General features: G+C 41.3%; 1 protein-coding gene across 2 annotated transcripts in view; it reads right to left on the bottom strand.

Annotated features, from left to right (window-relative positions):
- Positions 1–17,111, bottom strand: part of DDX43 (DEAD-box helicase 43) — a 1,041,849-nt gene that overhangs the window by 546,073 nt on the left and 478,665 nt on the right. For both annotated transcript variants that reach the window (XM_085610941.1, XM_085610942.1), the window contains exon 14: positions 15,792–15,930. In XM_085610941.1, the coding sequence (XP_085467067.1) occupies positions 15,792–15,930 (139 nt within the window). The remainder of the gene's footprint in view (positions 1–15,791; positions 15,931–17,111) is intronic.

Below are 17,111 nucleotides of genomic sequence, written 5' to 3'. Positions count from 1 at the left end.
TCCTAATCTAGTCACCCCTTACCTTCTCAATGCTGCTAACTTCACCATTTTGGGTGACCTTAATCTTCATTTTGACGACCTGGTATGTGGAAAAAGTGCTGCACTCATTTCTGATCTGGCAGAAATGAATATCCAGCTTTGTAACTCGGGTTCTACTCATGTGGCTGGTCAATTTGGATCCTATTTTCTCTAATTTATCTAATATCTTCTGCCCCCCGGCCCTTCCATTGTGCTGGTTGGATCACTTTGCGGGTGGTTTTCTAATCAAAGTTGCTTCCAGCTCGCCAGTAGCTGCCCTGGGAACAAAGTCCAAAACCAGAAATTGGGGAAAACTCGATATTGGAGCTTTAAATAATCTTCTCTCCAACAGTGCACCTGTTATTAAACAAATGGCAATTGCTGATCTAGGGGCCATTCGAAATTGGATTAAAAATTCTACTGAGGTCTAGCTCCCTCTTGGTTCACTGAGAGGCTAAAACATGAAAAAACCAAATGTAAAGCATTGGAAAGACAATGGAGGAAGAACTATGCGTCGGACACTAAGCTCGCCTATAATAAAGCCATAAGAGACTACCAATCCCTTTGTAAAACAGCCCGTGCTGAATAGGTTTCTTTAACTATCTCCAATGCTTAGAACTGCTCTAAGACTTTGTTCAAGGTAGTCAAAGAATTATCTGGGTCAGAATGTCAGACCACCCCTCCAATCCTCGATGGATTGCAATGTGAGGACCTTGCCAACTTCTTTTTTAAGTAAAGTTGAAAACATGTATTCTGCACTGGATGGTGATAAGCTAGTTAACACCACACAGCAGGCTAATACCCTCCTCCATGCAGTTAACAATACTGGACTTGTGGGGGGGGATGAACGGCTGACGTGGACCCACCCACACCGCCGTTGTGCTTCCTGTTTCCTCCGTAGCCACGCCCCCGTGAACGGAGCGCCTCAACTGTTGTTCCCTCGCTGGGTCCGGGAAACTGTGCTTCGGGTCCACTCCAGGCGCGGCCAAGCGGAAAACCAAGCGGGAAACCAGCGGAGCCCCTCGGACAGTCTCTGTTAATCTCGGAGGGGGCTTAGGTTGGGCTTCGAGCGCTGTGCTGTGTGAGTCTGCTCTCCCCTGCCATGCCCTCCGATCCATTGACAAGCGGAGTCGGCAGTTTGTTTGGAGGGTCCTACCACGCGGATTGTATTACTTGAAGTACTGCTGGCTCATGCGGAGGTGAGCTGCCGGGGAGCCGGGGGCGCTGGTTGCTGATTGCTGGACGCTGGCCGCTTTGCGAGGTAAGGCGCACTCCTTTGAGACTACACGTCGGTGCGCTGTTTGTAAAGCTGGTTGGAATCTGCAAGGGGTGAAAGGGTAAAGCAATGCTGCTCTCCCTTTTCGGTGCCTGCCCTGTCAGCTGGTATATGGAGTGATTAAACCCGCTGCACCTATAACGGTGAATAACTGAAAACTGGGGGCATTGGTCGCCGGACGCTGGTCCGCTGGTCTACTTGCGAGGTTTTACCCAGTTCGCGCTCGCTCTGCTATACCGCGCCCTTCTTGCGTCTCCTCATCGCTGCATCTACTGTAATCCTGTTGGTGATTGCTTTGAAAGACTGTGAAAGACTGTGAAGGGGCAAAGCTGACTCTCCCTCCTCATATCCCACGATCCCATGATCCTCGCTCCTCGCTCTCTCACTTAGTAGCGACCTGAAAAGTGACATTTTCCAGAGAATATTCAGGGCATTTAAAAGCGTGGTTAAAAGACACATTCCAGATGGCGACAAGAGTGAGGGGCAAACAGTCCAAGCCAGAGCTGGGAAAGGAGGTTAAGCTCTCAACCCCGATCAGATCTCCATCAACAACAAAGGGAGAGAGAAAAAACAAAAGGAAAAATCAACAAAAAGAAGCCCTAAAACAGAAGGCGCTGGAGTCCACTGACTTATATAGAAAAAATAAGTATAATGTGCTAAGGAAACAGGCTGAGAATGACGACAACGAGGAAAATGATCAAGAGGAGGGCGAAGAAGATGAAGAGGTAGAGATAGAGAGCTTGACCCTATCTGAGCTATCTGCAGAACTGAGCTTGCTTGCTGTTGGCGACAAAGAAGAGGATGATGCGAAAGACAAGGGGACAAGAATGGACATGGGGGGTAAAAGTATGGAGAAAACTGACAAAACGGTCATGGCTGCTAATATGTCCTCTACTGCCTGCCACGAGAGTCGCCCCACCACGAAACAATACCCTCTCTTTTCAAAACCCCTTCTTCAGCAGGGACAGTCTTCAAGTACTCCTACGCACGGAGGGTTAAAGCAGGGGAGTTCAAGTGCCACTTTAGAGCATGAAGTCTTTAACACTGAAGGTCAAGTAAGCAGCCCCACAACGCAGAAGATACCGACAAGGCTAGAAGATATTGTATTACCCTCACCAACGGTTCCAGCGGTTTCAACTGTGATTTCCTCCAACACTTCCCTTTCCTTCCATCCTCTGCTGCCACCAGCTGTAAGCCCAAGCCCAAACTCAGGCTCAGGCTCAAGCAGCAAGCAAACCACGATAGCTCCAAGTCAAGCCCTAAGCCTACCCGATCTCCCAAGACGACGGCTTGCTTGCCCTTCCGAGTGCTACAAAAGCAAGCACGATGGAAGATATCCTAGTTACTATTCTCCAGGAACTGAGAGACTTTAAATCCTCTCAGGCTCAGGAAATTTCACTCTTACACAGCAGGCTTACGAAGATGGAGGAGTGCCTTGGCAACATTCCTTTGAGGGTCTCTGAAGCCGAAGTTCGGATATCTTCCCTAGAGGACTCTTTAACTACAAATCAGAAAAATCTTGCGGAGGCTAATAGAGAGAAATCCCACTTAGAGGAAAAACTCCAGGATCTGGAGAATTATAATAGGAGATCTAATCTACGACTCGTAGGCATACCAGAGGGCCTTGAGGATAAGGACGTAGTCAGGTGGACAGACTCTTTATTGAAAAAAGCTATCCCTGAGCTGCAAGGTGACTTGACTATCACAACGGCGCACAGAGTCCCTGCTCATACACCTAATAACTCGAAATACCCCCGTACAATTCTGCTTAATTTTTCAGACTTTAGGGTAAAGGAAAAAATTCTAAATACTGCATTTTCTAAAAGAATTTTCAATGTGGAGGGGGTGAACAATTTTCGAATTTTTGGTGATATGTCGGCAGCATCTACTCACAGACGCAGGGACTTTGTGAAGCTAATCGACTCCTTCAAGAGCAAGGGAGCCCAAGCCATGATAGTGCAGCAATCGAAACTCAAAGTCTGGGCTAAAGGAAAATTCTTTATATTCTCGGTCCTACACGAAGCCCAAACATTCCTCGACGGTGTCAGGGGGTAATTAAATTAGTTGTTGATTCTTGCCGAAGTTATTATTACCTTAGGGCGGCCACTTGAGGGAAACAGGAAGCACACAAGGATGCAATGAGAAGGCACCCAAAAAGAAGACAACAGAGAAGGACGGAAGTGGGACACTGGGGTTTCCGTCCACTCAAGGGGGGAGGGAGGGGGGCGAAGTGGGGGTGAAGGGGGGTGTCGCAAGGGGGGAAAAAAGAGTTCAAAGGCAATATGTTTTTTCACATTTTAATGATTATTTTTTTTTTCTCTTCTCATCTTGCACAAATAATATCTTACACTCGTCAATTCTGTCCATATGGATCGTGTTAAGATGACAAGACCCTATAAGTATTTCTGCCTATTTTGCACTAGGGGGGGCTTAAAACCTTCAAGCCCGTGCTGCTATTTGTACTATTTTGCTGCTTATCTGCTATTTTGCACTAGGGGGGGCTTAAAATCTTCAAGCCCGTGCTGCTATTTGGACTATTTTGCTGCTTATATGCATATTTGCACAGACAACGGTACTTTTTTTTTTTTAATGATATTATATATTTATACGGTCTATTTTTTTTATATAAGATAAGATTTTATAATGTCTTGTATAATGAATGGTATGTTTCCTCAAATAACATCACCTTACACTCTTGCTGCTTACTTGCATATTGAAATTTAGATTCTGCATGGATTGCTTTTTACTGTTATATATATATATATATATATATATATATATATTATTTATTAGTTTCATATGTTGCTGCTACTGTATGTCCATTTGCACATTTGCCCATTTGCACACTTGCATATTAGCCGAGGGTCACGTCCAATATTTTGAACAACAAATAACATGGTGAAATTTATTTCTTTAAATGTTAATGGCCTAAATAACGTTCGTAAAAGGAACGCTATTGAGTGCTGGTTGAAAAACCTTATACCAGACGTTATCTACTGTCAAGAAACCCATCATAAAGATCAGGCAGAGTCAGCTAAACTTTTCAAAAGCTGGGCGGGCTATAACATATCTGCTCCTGCCGGGATGGCTCAGAGAGGAGTTTCCATATTAATAGGGGGACAGTAGGTTTTAATATTGAAGGGACATGCATAGACCCCAGAGGTAGATGGGCAGTTGCATACGGTATATTAAACAATGTTAATGTTATCCTTGGCACAATCTATGCACCAATTATGGACGAACCTCAAGCTATTCTACAGGTTAAGCAGGCATTAACCGGTCTTTCTGGGCCAATAATTTGGGGGGGCGATTTTAATCTATTACAAAACCCCCGACTGGATTCTTCTAAGAAAGACAGCCGACAGAATAAACCCCAAGTTGCCTTAGCTGTCCAAAGTTGTAAAATTGACCTCGATGTTATTGATCATTGGCGTAACTTAAATCCTACCAAGCGCGAGTATACATGCCACTCAGCAAAATATAATTCAGCATCAAGGCTAGATTTTTTTTTATCATCTCATGACCTAGAATTATATAACTACGCCTATCTACCTAACGCTTTTTCAGACCATGCAGGCCTTTGCATGGAGGTCAATTTGGGGAATTATGAAGCAAGACCCACAAGTAGATGTTTTTTTTAATAAACTTAACCTTCTCGACCAACAATGGTGCACGGATATTAATGAAAAGATGGAGCAATTTTTTTTATACAGAATAGAGATACAGCCCCATTAAATATAATCTGGGATGCATTTAAAGCCACTTTACGTGGAATAATTACTTCTAAAGAAATTCCCAAGCTCAAGGCAAGAAGGGAGGAGAAAACCAAACTCCAAACTGAACTCTAGCAGGCAACCCAAGAGCACCTAAGGGCTAGATCTATGATCTCTGGACACAAACTCCACGAGGCGAAGTGCAAGATGAAGGACTTCTATTATGATTTAGGTGAGATAAATAGTAATTCACAAGCACAAAAGATTTATGAGGAGAGTGAATATACAGGAAAGCTGCTGGCCTGGCAATCTAAAGAAAAGCGGGTACGAAATAGAATAGATCAGCTAATTGATCCCATCACTAAAATACAAGTCAAGACCACCATTTCCATCGGTGAGTTGTTTTTAAAACACTATGAGGGGATATACCTAGCGACCGAGGGGGCTACATCTGACTCTATCACGGAATTTCTACAGCCACTTGAAATACCTAAAATAGATGCTGAGGGTAGGAATTACCTTACACAGGATTTTACACTATTAGAATTAGATGAAGTGATAGAGTCCTTCCCCAATGGCAAGGCCAATGGTGAGGATGACCTTCCCATTGAATTTTTAAAAAAATTTGGGGGAACATTACGTAAGGAACTTTTGAAATTAATTAATAACTTACTCCAAGGAAGTCCCCCACCGGACTCCTTTCATACAGCGGTGGTGGTCAGCATTTTAAAAAAAGGAAAAGACAAGGAAAATATAAATTCATACAGACCGATTAGCCTTTTGAATACAGATTATAACATTTTTACAAAACTTTTAGCAAATAGATTAAATAAAATAGTAGGATCTCTGGTAGCATATGATCAGTGTGGTTTTATTGCAGGCAGGCATCTTCATTCCAATTCTAAATTTTTACTGGAGGCACTAGATTATTTTAAAACTAATAAGGTGAAGGCTCAAATTTGGTTTTTAGATGCGGAGAAAGCCTTCGATCTAGTGTCTTGGGACTGCCTGTTGGCAATTTTACGTAGTTTTAATTTCCCGAATGTTTTTATTTCTCTTTTACGACAATTGTATATGAATTCTAGGGCACAAATTATCGTCAATAATACTAATATTGGGTCCTGTGAGGTTACTAGAGGCACGCGACAAGGTTGGCCCTTGTCGCCAATTTTATTTGTATTATTTATTGAACCTCTAGCGATCGCCATCAGGAATATCAAAGCTGACACTGCCCCAATATCAGGAATGACAAACATAAAATTGTATGTGGATGATATTGCCCTTTTCATAGACTCTAAACCCTCAAGTCAACTGAAGATTTTAAAAATCTTCTCTGACTTTCAAAAGCTTGGGGGTTATAAAATTAATGTAAGCAAAGCGGAAATTATTCTTCTGAACTGCACTATAGACACTTTAGCTCCAGAATTTAGGCGGATATACAATACGCATCCAAAGAGATATCTTGGAGTACTTTTTTCGGATAGCCCAGATGATCTCTTTTCACTTAATTTTTTACCTTTATTAAAAAAGGTGGGCTCACTTTTAGATCGTTGGAATTTACTACCCTTGTCTCTTATGGGGCGGGCATCGCTAATTCGAATGTCGGTGTTACCCTTTTTAATTTCCTTTTTAGCGCAATTCCCTGCGCAATCCAGGCCTCTTACTTTAAAAAAATAGAAGCTTTGATCTCCTCTTTCTTATGGGCAAAAAAATCTCCCAGATTAGCACTGAGCTGTCCCTCCCAAATATCAAGGAATATTATTTCGCGTCTTTTGCACATCATAGCCACAGGTTTTTTTTTAGATTCGCATGAGACAGATAATTTCTTTATGAAAAGGATGTTGTTAGAATTGAAAATCCATGACCCGGTCAGAACCACGAAAGATCCAAAAAAAGTATGATATAAATCCCTCCAGTGGATTTTCAAGGTGAAAACTCAGTTTTTTAACTTTTATGATTTAGCCATTCTAAGTAATAAGACTAATTTAATACATTTTAGCTTGGGAGACGCTTGTTGTATGGACAAAAAAATATTAACACTTTGGAAGGAGAATGGTTTTGAGAAAATTGAAGACTTCATGCTGGGAAATAGGTGGAAATTCTGGGATGAAATTCATAGCCAGTTAATCCACTCGCACTTAACGCTGAACTGGTCCTTTATTAGGATAAATCCAAAACTCACAGAACTTGATATTGGAAAGTTATCCAATAAAGAAAATATTTCCACTATCTTTAATAACATAGAAAAGAAAATGAGTTTCTGGATTAAAATATTAAAAGAAAGTAAGGACCAGGACTTCTACAGCAAGATTACTGAAAGATGGGAAAAGAGGGAAGATATTACAATTAATCAACAGGTATGGGACAAAATAAATACACTTATTAAAACCATCTTTCGAGGAGCAAATTTTAAATGTATGCAATTTTACAACAAATGGTTAATATATAGAACCCCATCCTTTTTACATAATATCTTCCCTCAAGTAGCCGACAAATGCTTTCGTTGCGATGAAAAAGGCACTTGGAAACACAGTGTCTGGGAATGTCCAAAAATCCAGGTTTTATGGAAGGAAATAGAAAAATATCTTTCAATCGTTCTCAAAACTAATATTGTATTTGATGATCTAATTCCCCTCCTAGGTTGCTCTCATATCCATACCCAACATGATGAGTCCCTTTTTATAGCTTCTCTAATAGCTAAATCCCTTATATTACAGTCCTGGAAAACAGATCTTGTTCCATCCTTCCAGGCATGGAAGACAAAACTACTCCGAATCCAGGATAGGGAAAGAAAATATGCTCTTAGATCAGGGGCCCTTAAAAAATATGATAAATATTGGAGGGTGTTTGATCTTTAAATTTGTGCTGCTATTACTTAACTAGATTTATATTTCTGCGAGAACATCTATTTGTTTACTAGTCTATAACGACTGTCTCGATTTCGCACACTGCACTTTACAATTCAGCTCTGGATTATCAACTGAGTAGACGCTCATTGTATTTAAATACTATGTACTGTTTTTATTTTAACAAAATCTCTTGGATATTAATGACAGTTGATTGATCGTTTGCTTCTATACAACCCTGCACTTTATAATTTAAATGTTAAAATGACAATCTGTATGAATGTTTTCAGTACTCTTTTTCTCGCACTGTATTAATCGGATTCGACTGTATACTTTTTTCTATATTGTATTGTTATATTTGAACTCTCAATAAAAAAAATAAAAAAAAAATACTGGACTTGTGAGCTGCAAGAATACTGAATCCACCATTAAATTGGAACCTTGGTCTCTCTTGGACATGGACGCTTTTAAGCAGCTCTTGGGTGGCCTAAAATCAGGCTCACCTTGTGATCTACTCCCCATTTCCATATTGAAGCAGCTTGAGCTGCCTTCACTTATGCTAATTATGGACCCCCTTAATGCCTCCCTACAGGTAGCAATAGACCCACCTGAATGGAAGCATGCAATGGTTCTCCCACTTCTAAAGAAGGCTAATGCTGATCCCTCTTAACTCTCCAATTTTCAGCCAATTTCACTGCTTCCGGCCTTCTCAAAAGTTCTGGAAAGGCATATTAACGCGCAGCTGTCACACTTTATGGAACCCCAGAACTTCTTACACCCCTCACAATCTGAATTTAGAGCAGGTTTCTCCACTGAAGCAACTAAATGCTTCGCCACCGTCTGGATATTAGGGACACAGTGGACCTCATTTTACTCGATCTGAGAGCCGCATTTGGCATGGAGTCACACACCGTGTTACTGAAAGCTTTGCAATCTTTGGGCATTGACAGCCCAGCACTCAAATGGCTCGACTCCTCCTTGATTAACCATACGTTCCAGGTCTTTTCTTCCACAGCCAGTTCCAAAACTCACTCATCCCCGTATGGAGTACCCCAAGGCTCTGTTTTAAGCCCTCTATTATTTAACGTCTATGTTAGACGTCTGGCGACAATTGCCAAAGAGGTAGGACTGCCCCTATTTTCTTATGCGGATGACACCCAGTTAATGTTTTCCCTCTCCGCAGTGCAGGAATCTGAGTCAACTATTCTCCAATCTGGTTTAAGTAAAATTGTATCTTGGATTCAAGCAAACTTTCTAAAACTAAACAGAGAAAAAATTGAAGTCCTAATTTAAGGGAAAAACAAGATCTCAGGGGTACCCAGCACTGGCCGCCCGAAATGGGCGCTCTACCCCAGCCGAATTATCAAGTCCGTAATCTGGGCTTCATCATTGATGATCAGCTGTCAATGAAACAGCAAGTCGTGAAGGTGGCCTCTACTTGCTTCACCATCCTTAAATGGCTTAAGAAAATTATTTGGATGCTGCCCTGCTCCACTCAGAGAACCGTAGTCCAGGCCCTTGTTACTTCCAGGCTGGACTACGGTAACATCCTGTACCTGGGTGTTAATAAAGATGTGACGCAAAAATTGCAGGTGGTGCAGAATGCAGCCGCCAGACTGCTCTGCCAGGTTCAAAGGGGTGCCTCTAGCTCAGGCTTTCTGCGTGATCTTCACTGGCTCAAGGTAGAGAATCGAATTAAATTCAAAGCCTTGAGCTACATGTTCAAGATTAAAACCGGTACAGCCCCTCAATACCTTCAATCCCTAGTTCATCCTTACATGCCTGCAGGCTCTCTTAGTTCTACGACTCAAGTAAAATGTTCTGTTCCTAGAATCAGACTGTCGCGCATGGGTGGTCGATCTTTTGCTTACCTAGGTTCCTTCCTGTGGAATTCCCTCCCCTTGTCATTGCGAAAAGAAACAGTTAATGGGAACTTTCGCAGATGTCTGAAAACTTGGTTGTTTAATCAGCAATCCCCAGTTTTGTTTCTTTTCCTTTCAGGTTGGCGCTGGGAAACCCTTCGGGGTAGCTGCACGCCTTATAAATTCAATTAACATAACATACCATAGTGAAACCTAAAAACACAACGGAAGCCTGCAATAATAGGAGGTCGCAGGACAAGGTCAAGGTGGATATTTGTTGAGGTTCCATTACAATGTACTCCCACACACAATAGTTCAAAGAGACTGGGGAAAAAGATCGACAGTAGCAAGAGCAGTCATGGTGAGTGGTGCAGCAAGGGCAACTGGGGAAAGCCCAGAGAGAAAGGATGGGCTCTGTCAACAAGGGAAAGAGGGGCAGAAACACAATTAGCCTGCAGTCAATGAGGTAGAGAGAGGCGAAAAAGTGAGGACTGGGGGAAATTTGGAAGTGAGGTGAGCCAAAAAAACAAAGGAAAGAGCGATTATAGGAAAACTAGCAATCATTAGGTGTGAAAATGCAAGGAGGGGTGAATTGAGGGCGAGGGTGGGAAAAGTAAAATAGTCCTTCATGCTCTGCAATGCAAGCACTTCATTACAAGCAGACAGGTGCATTCAGTCAATAACATGAGATGAGAGAGATATATTCTTCTGGGCTTCGCCAAATTGTGATTGAAATAAATATCAATTCAATGGCTGAGAGAGGGTCGTTCAAATCTAGTAAATGGATCAGCTACTCTAGCAAGGAACGTGGACCCTCTGGAGCTCTACAGGAAGCTACAGAAAGGCTTAGCTTTTATAAAGAACTTCATACTAGCAACGCACTCCTCTGAAGTATTATGTGCACATAAAGAAGCTAAGACATGAACAATAACCTATTGACGAAATGCCACTGCGTAATCAGTACTGCCTCTTGCTCATTGGTTGCCCAGAGGTTCAGAGCTCTGGAATGTTTTGAAGATCACACTGCTGCTCTCTACAATACACCGATGCCACCATAAATAAACGGCCAAGTCGCCCGAGGTCCAGGTTGACATCTTCAGACAGCCCTGCCTTTTGCAACAGTGTATTCTGATCTCATACATTGTAATTCTAAAAGTGAGCTTTAGAGTCCCAGAATGTGAGGTGTGGTTAGTAAACATTTAAGGACTTGCCACATTTGTCACACATGACATGGGGTAAATTGTCAGCTATGCCTACACCAATGTGAAAATTAACCATTCACAAGAGTCGATGTAATACGCTGCTACGAGGATGCTTAGACAGCTAAACTGGGTGGGGGGGGGGGGAAGGGTGGTCAGACTGCCTCTACAAGCACAAACTAACAGCATAGCTAATGTAGAGGGTTGCATAAAATCACTTTGCCTGAGGCAGAAAAATGTCTTGCGCTTACCCTGGGTAAAGTCCTTACCAAGAATTGCAAAGCCAATAGCTCTCGCCTCTAAAAAGCTGATGTGTTACCTTTGCCAATACAATTGTTTTCCAACTGCACGTGTGTGCATATGTCAAGATCAGCTTGGAATCCGGAGAGAAGTTTTCATTATAGAAAAGCCAGTTCAAGACCACTGCCGATGTGCACGCACGCAACATGACATGTGCATAATATTGCAGACAGACGTTTTTAATCTTCCAATGGAACACGAAAGTCGGCCATGTAAAACCAGTGGGGAAGTGGTAAACATCGAGTGACAGGCCTGGCAGCACTTTATAGCTGCCAGTTCAGAGTAAAAAGAAAAATAAGTAAAAGTATTATTTACATTTTTCAGTGCTGGATGGGGAACTGGGACAGGCAGCATTGGGGAGCAATGGAGGAAGAGACAAGAGCGAGCAACTCAGCAAAGTGTCTGCGCTTATAATTAAAAAATTAAAATAAAGAAAGAAAAATAAGAATACATGGGAGGTGTGTGAAGATGGGGGTGAAAAGAGCACACGGGGTGGGGAGGGCAAAAGAGGGAGAAAGCAAGGAAAACACAGCTACCTCCCAAAGGAGTGCCTAAAGAGAAGAGTACCATCAAGTATGCACGAAAATTATACACATTATCTACTCAGAACACTAAGATCTTAACCCTCATGCCATGACGGAACGGTTCCGTCATGAGCCACGGTTGAGCTGTGCTCATGACGGAACCGTTCCGTCATGACCACGCCCGCGCAAGAAACCGTCAGCACAGCGGCGGAATTCGCGCAGCATGGAAGGGGTTAATGTCCTGGGATGGGAAAATACAGAAATTGAAAATGAAGCATTTTTAATCATGGAGACAGGAAGCAAACATATACACCCAGCCAAATGTACCCGATCTAACTAAACTGCACTGCTGCTTCATTTCATAAGGACACGTTTTAATACTTTGCTACTATGCGGACTGGCAAATTGCCTTCCATTACTTGCATAGTGTGCCCTTTCACGGGGAGTGTGTGTGATCAAAAAAGGGTGGGCAAGTACTACATATAAGAGTGGCTTTGCAGTGTATCGTAATCCAATAGGTGGATAATCACTGCAGTGTATAAGGGTTGGAAGTTTTCAAGTGTCCTCCTTGTCAATATCAACATAAAAACATAGTAAGCAGACTTTTTGCAAAATCTGCTTTCTTTTTACAGGTCAAGAGAATCACTTTCCAAGGACATATACGATTTAATGGTCGTGGTTTGATTTTTCCTTTCTTCACCATTGGCTGACCACATCGACTGGTAGTTTATTTATTATGCTTGATTAATTAAAACCATTGCATGCACAAACAAAAAAATAAATCTTACAGTTTTTGATAAAATCATCATAAAAATTCCCAACTTTTTGTCACCAACGATAATTAGAGTGATTTGTAAAATTTTACAACACGTTAGAAAAAAATGCATAAATTATTAAAACATTCTGCACGTTAGTCATATTGACTAAGTATTGTTTCGACTGTGTCCGATCTTGTAATGATTATGTCAGTTTTTGTAATAAGTAATAGTTGGGCTGCTCGGTCCGGTATTTCAGTCTTTTTGCAGTTATGTCAAGATATTTAATTAGCCGGCAGTTTAGCTGGACCAGCTCAGGGTTGAAACACAACATTACCGCTTGTCTGTACGATCTGGCTCCATACTGTTTGAACGCTGGCTTTAGCAGGGTGATCCTTATATCTTTTAGCTTATTACAGGTGCATATGATGTGAATTGCGTCTTCAACAACGCTGCCGCATAAACGACAAGGCTGGACTCCTCCCTTTCTCTCCCAAGGTGGCATAAATTGATTAAAGGGGCCAACCCCCAGCCGGAGTTTTAGGAATTTTTCTTTGGTGTTATTTTTTATTCCAGTTTTCAGGTAGAGCTGGTGTTTTAGCATTTTGAATGTGTTTAGGACCATCCAGCCATGCAATCGTTTGGCTAATGTTTTTTTTTCATCTATTGCGGATAGTAAGCGGATTACCTTTGTTACAGATTTTTTTAAATGTAAAATGATTCTCTGGGACGTCCCACAAGTCTGTTAAACCTAGATGTATAATAGATTCCTGGAGGTATAGGCTTGCTGGTGATTTTCCTGGGTGGGAAAGTTCCATCCAAAGTTGGACATTCAGGGTTCCTTTTTCGTCGCCTTTGGTTTTATGCCAACATTTCACATATGCTCCCATGCGTTCCAGTGACTGTTTATGAAGCCCAAATTCCAAACGTATTTGGGCCAGGGAAACCATTCTGGTGAGGTGAAAGATCGCTCGATAAGAGTTGAATATCAGATTATCAAGGGTTGTTGCATCTTTTCCCTTCAGTGCTTCGCTTCCGTAAGTTATTGTTGGCTGGAGTTTAGCTTGCAGGAACCTTAACAGGGGGTCAAACATCAGATCCGGTAAAAGCTTCTTTAGGAGCTTTATGGCTAGGCAGGTCATTACCCCCTTTCTCCACAAGGATTCTATTTGCGGTTTTGATGAATGATTTTGATCCAATATTACCCCTAGATATTTGTAGCTTACTGCTTGTTCCAAACTATGACCGTCGAGAAACCAGTTGAGATGTTTCTTCTTGTGATAATTGACTGGATAATTTTTGTTTTGTTAAAATTTATTTTTAGTGCGTTTTCTTGTGAAAATTTGTAAGTTACGTTCAGTAAATGCTTGAGTCCAATTGGGGTCCTACTTATCAAGACTAGGTCATCCGCGTATAACAGATTTGACAGGGTGGAATTCCCTAGTTTTGGGGCGTGGGCTACACAGCTGTTCAGCTCCCCCGGAAGGTCTGCTAAGAAAAGATTGAATAGCAGGGGGGCTAGAACGCACCCTTGTTTAAGCCCTTTTGTAGTGAGGATTTTTTTTGATATATGTAGTCCTTCGCCGAGCTTTATCCTGACCCATGTGTTGGTGTGGAGGTTCCTTAGTTGGTGTAAAAGAGTTGGAGGGATTCCCCCAGCCATCCAGTTTTTGCCAACGTTTTGTTCGGTCGACATGGTCGAATAATGCAACAAAAACTATAAAACAAAGAAAAAGTGGGTATTTTCCCTGTTTAGTTGCATCCATGAGCAAGGTCAGGGCCATTATGTTGGTTATAGTACCTTGCCTGTTCCGGAATCCTGTTTGTGTTGGAGGTATTATATGATACTTTTCGGCCCAGGTGGTTAGGTCGTTTAGGAGGAGCCCTGCAAAGTATTTGGTGTCGATGTCATTCAGGGTTATCAGGCGGTAATTTTTCGGCACAGACCTTGCTCCTTGTTTATGAATTGGGCTTATAATTGAGCCTCTCCATGACTCAGGAATTATAGAGTTTCTGACTGCGTACTTAAAGACAGGTTCAAGTGCATTGCTCCAGTAATCCGGATCATTTTTTAACAGCATTGGTGGAATGCCATTGACTGAGTAACTGAAGTGTAGGGCTAGCAATAGGAACCCATCCCACCGAATGCCCCCGGCTTTTATAGGCTTCACAGAAGATAGTAATATGTAGACACTACCGGGGGTTTCCATCGTAACATTCCACCCTGTTTGCTTTTTAAAAGGGATGTTCAGACTGTCTATGCATTTTTATTTCTAGGTTCCTTTGCTTCTGCGAACCACTCATAGTGACATTTTGTTCTTTACATAACACATACATACACCAAACCCTCACAAAACGAACAAAAGGGAGCCCATCTTGCATCAAAGCTTTTGGTCTTGGTGAGAAGGAACCCAATAATGAAGCCTGTCAAAAGAAGTGAGAAAGGGTTTTCGTTTTTTCACAAAAGGCATCACACAATGCAGCTAATTACCAAAATGTTTCAGTCTACCGTACCTCGAGTCACGGATCTGTCAATACAAAGCTTTTATATGTGAATTTCTTATTTGGAAATTTTTGTCTTTGCCATGTGTTTAACACAATGCTTAATTTGAGCCAGTGTGGTTTATTTGTATTTTTTGCAGTTTTTATATAGCACAAACTCGACCCAAAGCTTTGGGGCACTTTGCATGAGCACCAGTTACATTACATAAGGACACACATTTTTTTGTAGGTACATGGAGATTATGTGATTTGCCCAGAATCACAGGATGTTGAGCTGGCGCCGAGGCAGACAGTTTCAAAGTAGGCATCTCTGGTTGTTACGCCACATCCTCTCCCCACCACTAATTGCCACCAGCGCTCATTTTTGGGGACTATCAAATTTTTATCTACAACAGACATTTACAGAGAGCAAGAGAGGGGGAAAACACAAAGCAGAAATGAGCAGGTAGGGAAAGATGGCAAACCTGTCATAAAGGGTGAAAACAAGAACCTGTAAGTATAAGATAAAGGGGCAGGGAGCGTCAGGCAGTGGATTAAAGAAATATACGGTGGATGCAGGACTACAACACCCTTGGTATTGGGCGTACCGACATTTAATTGCACTGGACGCAGGCTTCTGAGCAAAGCGTTGTCCACCAGCACTCATTCTTTTAAAAATTAACTGGTTTACCCGATATCCTAATTGCAACTTACGTAATCACATTGATAGCTTGATCAATGTATTTTGTAGAACAATAACCTTTTTTAATTATTAGAAACAATAACATTTTATACTTTAATGCAAGACCTTGCTTACCCAGCTCTTCCTGTTCTGCCGATTCTATGAACATATTCCTCTATGTTACGCGGGAAATCGAAGTTAAAAACGTGGGTAATATCTTCAACATCAAGTCCACGAGATGCTAAATCTGTAGCTACTAGTATTCTAACTTTCCCTGTCAAAGAAAGTCACAATTTATTTAAGGCACAAAGGTTTATTTTCACTTTTGTCTCAACATTTAGGTTTTCACTATAAAATTGGAACTTTCCCCAACCTATTAATCTTTCAAGAAGTTATCTTCACAAAGACATTTTCTGAGAATTTGTCTCTTCCTATGCTCAACTGATTTTTTCCCTTCAGATTCAGTTGTCTACAGACCTTCATTTCACTGCAGATTACAGGTTCCTAATACACCTTAATTAACCAACTATGAAGTCTGATTGCAGTGAGGCAGTGTATATCTGCAAGCGCTTATACAGCAATGGTAATGCTACCTCTAATGCACACAACACTCCCATCATTTTCATTCACACTGGATCAACTGATCGAAATAAAATGAGACTTTGTAATATAGCAAACTCTGCAAACAACAAACATGAAATAAGACACTATTTTGGCTTTTTAATAAGTGCTGTGTTTGGAAATGTTTTAATAAGGGCAGTGTTTGGTAATGTTTGTGTGACTGAGTGTGTTGCCCACTGCCGTCCAAGAAAGAACATCCAGTAAGCAATCACATCATCTAGGGTGACAGCAATATGGAAATTAGGATTATGACCATAGTTGAATAGACTGCATTTACAGAATAAAGCAGTAACCTCCAAGAAGAGTGTTAAGAAAAAGACCCAGAAGATTAAGTTTGTGTTGAAAGTGGCAAACTTAAGTCCTAAACAAAATATTTTTATGTAGTTCGTTTTGAGAAAAGGTCAGTGTTTTCCTTGTATTTTTAATAAAGTTAATATAGCACGTACATTTTGAACAAAAATAAGCAGTGAATCCAAAATGTAATCTCAGTAAAGTAAAGCAAATGAACGCACAAGGGCTGTTAGTGACCGTCTTGATTACAGCCAAGGCATTCTAAAAGCACACACCTCTATAAAAAAAATAAAAAAAAACCACAAATCAGCATTTAAAATATTAATGAGTTAGCAAACTAAAGACATCAAAAATCACAAACTGTCTCTCTATTGCAAGTTCGAGTTCATGTCACATATATAGTATGAAAAAGCCTACTTGATACCCGATCACCAAACTTTAGTGGGACTACAAACAAGTCCATGTAATCATAAACGAAATGCCATGGTCTTAATTAACAGCCCATTCAAGCAAAGACAAACGATGAATGCTGATGGTTGAAGA

The sequence above is a fragment of the Triturus cristatus genome, chromosome 6 (genome assembly GCF_964204655.1).
Source record: "Triturus cristatus chromosome 6, aTriCri1.1, whole genome shotgun sequence".
Taxonomy (NCBI): domain Eukaryota; kingdom Metazoa; phylum Chordata; class Amphibia; order Caudata; family Salamandridae; genus Triturus; species Triturus cristatus.
The sequence above is the reverse complement of the archived record's forward strand: the minus strand, read 5'-3'. Positions and strand labels throughout refer to the sequence as shown.